At 41.2% G+C, this 10,853-nt stretch overlaps 2 protein-coding genes across 2 annotated transcripts; one reads left to right on the top strand and one right to left on the bottom strand.

The window, feature by feature from the left end:
* Positions 1–37: 37 nt before the first annotated feature.
* Positions 38–7,507, bottom strand: pdk1 (pyruvate dehydrogenase kinase, isozyme 1). The gene is made up of 11 exons (XM_023290756.3): positions 7,035–7,507; positions 6,665–6,806; positions 6,517–6,588; positions 6,239–6,423; positions 4,101–4,196; positions 3,914–3,991; positions 3,697–3,773; positions 3,449–3,547; positions 3,256–3,366; positions 1,899–2,012; positions 38–1,806 (listed from the first exon to the last, which is right to left on the bottom strand). Exons 1-11 carry the CDS (start codon positions 7,141–7,143, stop codon positions 1,666–1,668), a joined length of 1,224 nt encoding a protein of 407 aa, XP_023146524.2. The 5' UTR covers positions 7,144–7,507; the 3' UTR covers positions 38–1,665.
* A 736-nt stretch (positions 7,508–8,243) lies between these two features.
* Positions 8,244–10,616, top strand: nup62l (nucleoporin 62 like). The gene is made up of 2 exons (XM_023290743.3): positions 8,244–10,086; positions 10,184–10,616. Exons 1-2 carry the CDS (start codon positions 8,557–8,559, stop codon positions 10,340–10,342), a joined length of 1,689 nt encoding a protein of 562 aa, XP_023146511.1. The 5' UTR covers positions 8,244–8,556; the 3' UTR covers positions 10,343–10,616.
* The last annotated feature ends 237 nt before the right edge of the window (positions 10,617–10,853 follow it).

Genomic DNA, 10,853 nt, shown 5'->3' with positions numbered 1-10,853 from the left:
TACTATAGCCCAAAGTAGTAGGAACAGAAACTGAGTGTTTTACTTGAGGTTGATGGGGGTGTTTTATTGAAATGTTAAAACAGTTTGAATGTTTCAGTTTATAATTAACATATTGTAGCTTCTACACACAGAGTACTCAGATTATACTGCACATTCCCTTTTAAAACACCTGCTCAGTGTTGTGCCATTGAGTCTCAAACCAGTGGGCAGGTGGTGTGAAGCTGATACTGAAGACTGCAGTCATCTGTAATAATCTAAGTCACTCTGAACACATACTGTAACATTCTCACACTCACAGATTTTATTTTAATGCCCTGAACCGTCAAACTAAATGTACCGGTGTTACACATTTTAACCCAAACACAGGCAAGAAATCTGTGATCACGAGTAGCATCAGATACAGTCCAGAGGCACAAAAAAGTTTCCATCATCACTTTCGTTCTGTCCACTCCACAGGAATGGAGACAAAAAAAATAATCTGTGCAATATTCAGTCTTTCCTGACCATGATCCACTCAGTCGGCTGCAATTTCATTTGTAGCTTACTGAACTGAACGAGTCCAAATAAAACACCCACAGAACTGAGATACTGTAGTATATTTTCTTCTAGGTGACTGAACACTCAGGACAAAAAGACCTCACTCATAGTTGCAGAATCTTAATTGCAAATGAACTAGGAAGTACAAAAAGCAATGACACAAAGCCTAGCAGCCTACGTTTTTTTTTTTCTGTAATGGATTCCAACCTTTCACTTTGCTTTTATCACATACAGAAAAAGTGCAAAAATGCCTTTTTAGCTGATCAATATTTTTTGATCATGTTGCTCGTAACTATCACCCAGCTAGAGAGGACCTAAATATATATTTAACAGAAATGTAAAATGTTCTTTTTTTTTTTTTTTTTAAAGCAGCAAGTTTCCTTTTCTTCCCAAGTATCAATCTTCACATGAAGCAGAAGAGAGAAACTCTACATAAACTGTAACAGTTCAGCAAAATAAAAGCGGCAAAACACCCAGAGGAAAAGCTGTAAACTAGAATAAAATAAAAACTAACTGTAAAGACATTTCGACGTTAGAAATACCAGTTTGAACCTTAAAGGTGGAGTTTGTCTAAAAGGAAAAAATGTTTCCCTCTAATCCAAATGGTATCAGATTTGTTGTGCTGTGACTTCTGCTGACACCCCACTAGAAGAAAGCTTATTTCTAGTTCTCGAAACATCACAAATATTTAAACTGATCATTGCATTGGCTAGTTTTAACTAATCACAATCAAAATTAAAACACATTTAAAACACTATTATGTAGTTTGTCCACCAGAGAGCCATGACGACTGTACTGTTTTGATCACCCTTAATGAAATGTTTCGGTATATTAAAATGCTGGTTAATAAATCTGCATCAATATTGCTAATATTAGGATTTGCAGTAACATGAATCTGGTCATCCTAGTTTTACTATTTATAATAAATAAAGAAAAAGTTGATTAGGGGCTGCTGTAACAAAACTATTATTCCATATGAAACATATGGCACTAAAACTTTGTTCTCTTTATCTTTTTTTTTTTTTTCACTTTCTGTAGAAACGTTAATCCCTATTACACACTCGCACACCATCATTTACAAGGACGTCTCTTGTGCGCTTTGCTGCTATGAACATTTGCCACCCGTACCTAGAAACTGCGAAATGTTGTCATGTCCTTTGGCTCTTTGCTCGGGACACACCAGTCATCGGCCTCGTGGATCGTCTTGTAATGTTTCCACGCTGACTTGTTGTAGACGGGGAGCCTCTCGATGGACTCTGTGGACAGGGCCTAAAAATGGAGTGTAATAAAACACATTTAAGACAGGCGGCTTCCTTTCTGTGGGCGTGACACCACACATTTCTACTGTGAAGCTCATTTACCCGTATGTAGATAATAGCATCAGTTCCATAACCCTCCAGAGAGTACAGCTTCAGGTCCCCTTGGAAGTAGCGAGCGTACAGCCGAGAGATGGGCAGGCCGTAACCGTAACCAGCCTGGAGAAGAACGAAGCAGAGTTCATCTCCAGCTCCAACACAAACTAAAACAACAGAGCAGCCTGCAGCTCTTTGACAAACAGGAACAAGAAACTTAAAGTCAGAGGAGGGTGTGTGAACGCTCTGGAACAAGCTGAGTAAGTGGGTCATGAAGGAACTTTGATGTAGATCAGAAGCTTTAAAAGTGCTGAAGATGAAACGTGATCAGCTATTCAGCTTTCATGTTAATGAAAGCAACTCTACGGCAGCTAATGTGGGACAATCCTCTGGAGGAAGCTGGTAAGTAGAGCTTGTGCTCGCATTTTGTCATCTAATTGTACAGAATTTTGATTAGAGCCTTTATTTTGACTGCTGGTTTAATCCGTTACCTCAAACACAAGGACTGGATGATACAGTTGAAATCAGAGTTGTTCAGTTAACTATGTCCCACCGTGCTTCACATCTCACAAACGCCACATATACACATACAAGCAACAAAAAATCTACACGTTTTATGATTTGATAATGATTTGCACCAAAAGGCAAAAGTGAATTATTACTTTAACCCACAATAATAATTCATCAAATCCTAGATGCAGGTGTGGAATGTAACTAAGTACATTTTGAGTGCATTTTAGACATATTTCTACTTTACTTGAGTATTTCCATTTTATGCTACTTTCACTCTGCTACATTTATCTGACATTCAAATTCAGATTCTACATACTGGATAATATATCAGCCTTTTAAGATACAGCACATTGGTAAAGACTAAACCAGTGGTTTCCAAACTTTTTGGTCTCTTACAAATCACAGAATGAAGGCGAGCACAAGTTTCCAAATAGTGATTTTTCCCCCTCATGGTGTTGTTTCAGTACATGTTGAAAGGATCCAATAACTCACCAAAAATGTAGAAGTAGAAAAAGTCCTTAAACCAAAAACAGAGCTTAGCTTTTTCTAATTGGCTTATCTTTGTGTATTTGCTGCTGTATATAAAACAGTTCACAACACTTCATGTGTCAGTATTTTACTGACCCTACAGCATTTATTGATAGACGCCAACAGAGAAAATCCCACTGACAGTAAATTACAACTACAGCAAATAGCAGAGCGATGTAGAAACATGCTGTTACTGGTGACTGGGTTTTACACATACAATGAAAGTAGGACTGAAACATGAAAGTCCCATTTTAAGACTGCAGGTGCAAAGTGTGACAAGTGTTTGAATGTTGTCATTCACAGAGACACTTCTGATGTTACTGACCAGAGGAGCAGCACGCGAGCCGTCGAAGCTCGGCCGTGGAGCTGTGGAGTAGGTGTAGGTGAAGAGCCGGTCAATCTTACGCAGCGGTACGCCTCCTCCACGATCACTCACCTCAAAAAAGAATACACAGAAACATAAACACATCTTCATCCAGCAAATACAGAAATCACAGAGGATTTTTTTTTTGCTTTACCTTGACTGTCAGATCCTCGGATCCCAAAGCGACACGAGCATGGACGGGAGGATAGTCTATGGAATCTCCATATAACTCCATAGTGGCCCGCATGGCGTTCTGGAACAATTCAGTTGCCGAATGTTTAACATAAGAGACACCAAATTGCATCAATTGTCCAAATTAATAAGAACACACATATAACTCAGTGTTGGCTGTTACATGACAACAACATGTGCAAAAGGAGTAGTTTAAAAAGCTAATCTCACCTTAAAAAGTTCAAACACCATGTGATACAAATGAGATGGAACGTAGACCACAGTGACGGGTTTCCCCTCCTCTTTGACTGTCAGGAACGACACATAATGATTAGACAACATTTAATGAGATATGTTCAAAGTAGTAAGCTCATATTTACTCATTAATTAAACTATTTAAAGAACAGAAAATGGGACATAATTGAGATAGTATTCATGACATATTTACCATTGAACTCCTCCAGTATCAGCTCAGGAGAGTTCATGTAATACCGGTCACAAAGGTTTCTGGCATTTTCGTAGGCATCTACCATGAGATGGGATGTTTTCATTAGAGAAACAGTGAATTCTTAAAAACTTGAAGAACTGCATCGTTTAAAACTGGTTTAAAAGTGTCCTTTAAATTGAATTCTTACCTCTGATGACCTCACTGACACGACAGTTTGGATCGATGCTGCCGATCTGTTTGGGGTGAGCAGGATTCACCTTCACCTTCCCACCAAAGAGGAGCGCTAGAAGGAAACACACGGTATGAAGCGTTGATTATTTGAAAAGAAAAGAAGCCTAAAAGAGAAATTCCAATTCCTTAATGCACATGAGAATAAACACATCTGCAAGCAAAGTTTCAGTAGGAGACGTTTTGACTGCTGTGTCAATATATAACTGAGGGACTTTTGAAGTCCATGGGATATATCTTGCATACATTTTTATTAAAAGTTAAAAAAAAAAACATTTCTTTTTTCTTCGTTTTGATCACATCTTTACAAATTCCATAATTATTTATTATGGAAACAATCACTTATTAATAAAAAATGACTGGATATCACTAAAATGTCAACTAAAAAAACGTCCAAATTTAATAACCACCACCTTCTAATTAGCTAAACAATAATAAAATGAGTTTATTCAAAAATTGTTTTGATTGCGTTCTTTTTATTAAGTTGAGATAATCATGACAGATATTTCTTTTTCGGCAATATATCAGATTTTATATGGAAAATCCTAATGCTAACTAGAACTAAGGGTTAGTAAAACCTGTTGTCTAGTCAATGATATAAAGAAAACTCAAACATTTCAGTTTGTTATTCACAAGAAACTTCTGGTTATATGAACCCTGGCTGATAATAAAAAGATCTAACATGTACCATCAGAAGTTGTGGATGCATAAAGCTGAAAAGACTTTAAAAAGTAATCTGAGGGAGTTTGCATTTTAATGAGTCCCTGGTTAGATGATTTGCTCTGTGATTCTCTTTCATGAATGGTCAACAAGGCTAAAAAGAGCCGTATAAAACTAGAAGATGAAGAGAGTCACTGGAATTAATTAACATCTCTGTGTCTTTCACGTGCTAATCATTAAAGAGGTAACATGTCCATGGCAGGACATCACACAGGAAAGTGGACCTGCAGTTTGCTAAAGACAAACCCCAACTGGGAAAATGTTTTGTTGACTGCTAAAAGTAAGGTTGAATTGTTTGCAGCACTTCGTGTGAAAACTTGACACTGCATACCAACAGCACAACATCATCAAACAGGTAAAGTCTGGTCATAATTTGGAGCAACTTGCCATCGCCGAAGGGAGAATGAACTCCCAAGTTTATCAACGTATCCAACAAGATAACGTCTGGGTCACAGTGTACTAGCTGAGGTTAGTAGAAGGTGGATAATGTAGCAAAAAAAAACATTTAAGTAAACCTGTTTAATATGGAAAAATTTTCATTCAGGAGTAACCCAGTTAGGTCATCAACCTTCACCCTACAGAGATGCAGTGAAATAAGCTCAAAGAGTCCAAACATCCACAGAATATAACTGAAGCAGCTCTGTGAGGAGGAACAATCCTCCTGAAACACGTCGATCTGATCCACAGCTTCCACAAGTGGCTGTGTAAAAATTACCGCTACCAAAGGAGGTTCAACCGGTTGTAAAGATTGCTGGTTTCCTCACTTGTTCCAGCAGCAGCATGTGTTTAATAGGTGTGTCTGGTGTTTATTAGCTTAAGCACATTGTGTGTGTCTTTACTCGTGGCTTAGAGAAAGACTTGTTTACATTTTGTGACAAAATAAGGCAAAAAATCAAGTCATTCAAGAGGGTTTGTATGGGTTTTTTTTGCCATTCTTGCATCATAGACAGTATATTCTTTCATTTCCTTTCTTCCTCTTGGATTTTTTGTTCTGTTCTTTCCTTCTCATTTTATCTGTATGACCTTCTTTTGCTGCTTTCATCACTGTTGTATGCAACTAAAAGTCATACAATAATAATAATGATGATGATAGAAAGAAGTAGATCCCTAAAAACAGACTATACAAAGGACAAAGTTTTGCTTCTATCTTTTCGAGTGTAAGGACATGTAAGTGGACCACTATCTCTTTGCCCTTTAATATCTTGCATGTGAACAAACAGAAATCCAGAAATGTTGATAAGGTACAAGTTGTTTCAAGTTCATCTCTGAATGTGGCAATGCCCGAAAATGATTGCGTGTGTTAGCCGTCCAACACTAAATCAATGTGGCTCAGTTATCTCTCTAATCTGAATATAAATTAAAGGAGAATGTGCTCACTGTGCTGGTTGAGCAGCATCCTGATGGATATCCTGCTCATGTAGAAGCGATCCAGAAAATACTGAACGTTCTGGCTGACGACCGGGTCGGTGCCGTACGTCTCCTTGTACTCCACGACCCCCTGAGCCATGGTGGGGATCACATCATTGTGGCGATTTCTGATTTTTATCACTGCGTCTGTGAAACTAATTAAAGGAACATGAATTGCAGCAAATCTGAAAAAACTGATGAGCCACTGCAGTGAAAAAAACATTTTAAATATAAGAAATTAAACTTACTCATATGTGACTTTCTCATCATCCGCATTTTTGTCTTTGAACTCAAGGATCTCCTGAAGACTTTGCATATACCTGCATGGAGGGGGAATATCATTATTTTGTCTTTGCATGCATTTCCATAAACCGAGAAAAGGAAGAACCTGCGTACCAGCTCTGGACCAGCCGGACTGATGGAGTCCCCAGTAAGTTGTCCGGCAACAAGTTGATCTCTTTCATAATGTTTGCCAACCTCACAGGTAACTCCTGTCTGAGGAAGGCGAAGGACGTTTTCTCACATGCATTTTCTGAGCCTGAACGGAGAAAAGACAAACAGAAATGACACAAGTCTCCTATTAGAGCTGAACAATTAATCAACAGAGCATTTAAATTGCAATATAGACAAATGTAAGTTCTATTTCCATTAATATATGTGTTCTAGTGACAGAAGAAGGTTGTGACACGAATGTTTTCTCCCTGTTGTCCCTGTGCATATGAATGATTTACACTTGTGTGTGTGTGAGTGTTTGTGACAATCATACCAAAATCCAGAAACTGCTTCATTGAAAGAGGGGAGGGTGAAAATTTGGAATAATAGTCAATGTCCTTTCCAATGGACACGCTGCTCCTCAGAAACCTTAAAATCCTCATGTCGACGCGTCGTGCAGCAGCTGGAGTCACACACAGAGATGTTTTTTACTAAACTTAATGGCAGGTGGCATCCGCAGGACAGCCTCGCAGTCTCAGCAGGGTTAGCTAATCGGTACCGGTACTAGCTTGTTGGCTAACCGCAGCTACTAGCAAATACATTCGTGAAATTAATGTTTTGCTATCTTGCAGTGTGCAGGAATTTCTGCGTCCATAGTCACCGCTACAGGGCAATGTTTTTAAATTGTCCTTTACTAGAGTGGCTCACAGCTGAACGCCCTCAGGGAAAAACATCACGTACCGTACTGAGTGCTGCTAGCTAACACAGAGAGTCACAACGAGGTCAAGAGAATAGACCCACGTACCCTTCAGCTACTTTCAGCCACTTATAAAAAAAAACTTTATTGGCCAAAATGTATGTACATTTCTATATTAGTAGTCGTTTGCTGTTAAATAGCACAAATAAGGGTACGTCAAAGTCAGCACAGGATGTTAAAGAGGTATAAAAGACAAGAAAACAAAACGAATTCAAAATAACAGATAAAAAAACCTAAGGTGGCTGTTCAAACGCATTTGCTTTTTCGTTTAACGCTTTGTTTTAATGTGGCCGAATATAAATTTGAGATATGGATTGGAAAAATTACAACTTTATATATTTTAAATGGTAAATGAAACTGTCACAAATAACTTTTGACTTATTTTGCAAAGGATTTAGTCCTTTTATCAGTATCTTGTCTGTCTTCCTTTATGTTAGAAACGGTTATATCTGTCAAAGACGGAGAGCCTTCTGTGCTATTTAAGCGTATATTTCAATGCACTGGTACGATATAATCCTTTCGTTCTTCGTTTTGGTCGTTATCAACAATCAGTTCTCTGCGAACTGTAATTCTCTTTATGTTTATTTCCTCTTCGGAAAAATGGCGTATTTGTGTTCCTGATTTCTGTCTGTCAGGCAGCCTCTCGTCCAATCAAATTTTGACTTGGTTCTATTCAGGATTATGATTGGACTGTGGATCTGTCAATTCTGACGAGACAGGCGGAATTTGTTCACTGGCAGACAAGAGTCGGGCTCCAAACCTCCCATTATCTGGTCCTAACTGCCGTCATTTCCGTTTAGTGGACCAGAGAAATGCCTGCTTGAAGTATGTCGACGCAGCGGGCCACGTTTTTATCGATGATGTGTTGTTAGTTTTTGGTCCTTGTTACGCTCAAAGTGACGTTAAGAACCCGGGAGTTGACTTTATTAGCCGCTAACGTCTGGAAAACCGTCGTAAGTAGAAAACTGATTGTAACGTAACTTCGGTTTACCAGCTCGTGCTTGTGACCCGCCAAAAGCCGTGGATCTTCAGCGAGGAAGTGACCATTTTGTCCGTTAGCTCACCTCGATAAAGTTATAATTTTATCTTTAAAGAGAAAATGAGCGGCGGGTTCAACTTCGGCCAGCCCTCTGGGGGCTTCAACTTTGGGGCTCAGAAGTCCGTAGCTCCAACCCCAGCCGCCGCCACGGGCTTTGGGCTAACGGGCTCCACACCTGCCGCCGCCGGAGGAGGAGGCTTCACCTTCGGCACTTCTACCCAGACCAACGCCAACACCACCGGCACTTTCAGCTTCGGCACTCAGGCGAAGAGTACTGCAGCCGGCGGAGGGTTCTCTTTCGGGACACCCGCCAGCACATTTGGCATGAATGCGGCTCCTCAAACCACAGCAACACCGGGGTTGACTTTAGGCTCCACAGCAGCGGCTCCAGCTCCAACTCCAGCTGCGGGGTCAGGGTTCACTCTGGGCGGCGGACTGGCCGCACAGACCACAGCTGCCGCCCCTGCAGGAGGAGGCTTCACCTTTGGAGCTGCTCCTCAAGCTCAGCCCCAACCTCAAACTCAGCCTCAACCTGCTGCAGTTGTCGCTCCAGCAGCCGCACCAGCAGCTGCCCCAGCTGTATCAGGTGGCCTGTCCTTTGGAGGGTTCAGTTTTGGAGCTACGAAGGTCCAGGTGACCACAGCTGCAGCCTCCACTGCTGCCCCCGGAGGAGGCTTCAGCTTCGGCACCAGTGCTCCTTCTACCCTCACCCAGCCCCAGCCAACCTCCACTACTGCAGCCACAACAGGCCCAGGTGGAGGCTTTGCCTTTGGGATCAAACCTTCATCCACCCCAGCCCCTCCTGCAGCGACCCAGGCAGCCCCGGCTACAGGCCCCTCTCTCTTTGCTTCACCTATAGTTACAGCAGCTGCCCCCACCACCACGGCAACAGGTACAGGCTTTACTCTGGGTGCTGCTCCAGCTCCTGCAGCAAGCATCGCCACTGCAACAACCACAGCAGCTCCTGCAGGTTTGTCTTTTATGCTCAAACCTCTGGGTTCAGCTCCCGCCACATCTGTCCCTGCTTCTACTGCCACAACTGTGGCCGCCACAACGGGAGTTGCTACTGGTTTCACACTGGGACTCAAACCTGCATCCAGTGTCAGTGCCACCACAACCACTACAGCCACAACAATCAGCACTGCCGCAGCTCCTCCAGTGATGACCTACGCCCAGCTGGAGGGTCTCATAAACAAGTGGAGCCTTGAGCTTGAGGACCAGGAAAGACATTTCTTACAGCAGGCGACTCAGGTGAATGCTTGGGACCGCATGCTGGTGGAGAACGGAGAGAAGATCACATCTCTGCATAAGGAGATGGAGAAGGTGAAGCTGGACCAAAGGAGGCTAAACCAGGAGCTGGATTTCATCTTGTCCCAACAGAAGGAGCTGGAGGACTTGCTCTGCCCGCTCGAGGAGTCGGTGAAAGAGCAAAGTGGAACCATCTACATGCAGAATGCCGATGAGGAACGTGAAAGAACATACAAGCTTGCTGAGAACGTGGACGCACAGCTGAAGAGGATGTCACAGGACCTGAAGGAGATCATTGAGCACCTGAACACATCCAGTGGTCCAGCAGACACCAGTGATCCAGTAAGACAACACCTAAGTTTTTCTTCATTGTTAAACCTGCCTAATGAAGTTTTTCTGTTTTAATGAATCTCTTTCTTTCTTCGTTTTTCTTTCTTAGCTTCAGCAGATCTGTAAAATCCTCAACGCCCACATGGACTCCCTCCAGTGGATCGATCAGAACTCGGTTCTCCTGCAGAGGAGAGTGGAGGAAGTGTCCAAAATGTGCGACTCTCAGCGCAAGGAGCAGGAGAAAACCTTTCGTTTAACATTTGACTGATCTGAAAAAAAAAAATCTGTTGGGCTGTTTGATGACATAAAGCCACATCTGGAATTATTAGCAGTCATTAACAGCAGGGTTGCATGATTTGGATTCAGCACAATCCCCATCATACCCTGTTTTTTTTCTGTTGTTTTGAGTTGTCTGGTTTGCATAAAGATGAATATTTTCGATGCAATAGCCAACATATAGTCATGGCTATGATCATCTGTTCCTATGTAAATTGCTCTGCTTGTTCTAAATAGTACAATTAAATAAATCTTTGGAATACGAATCTTAGTAAATGAATTCAATTATTGGTATTGTTTTAGACAGACATGGACATTAAGCTACACATTTCATGCCCCTCTAATATTCAAAAGTTTAGGTTTTACTTTCAAAACAAGTACATCAAGAATTAGTTTTTATAAATAGCTGAATCAACTGCACAGTCGATCAACAGAAAATGTGCTGTTACCGGCTTTTTTCCTGGCAAAAAACATTTCTCAGTTCTTTGTCTTTTTTTGTTCAT

This window comes from Amphiprion ocellaris, chromosome 11 (assembly GCF_022539595.1).
Source record: "Amphiprion ocellaris isolate individual 3 ecotype Okinawa chromosome 11, ASM2253959v1, whole genome shotgun sequence".
Lineage (NCBI taxonomy): Eukaryota > Metazoa > Chordata > Actinopteri > Pomacentridae > Amphiprion > Amphiprion ocellaris.
The sequence above is the reverse complement of the archived record's forward strand: the minus strand, read 5'-3'. Positions and strand labels throughout refer to the sequence as shown.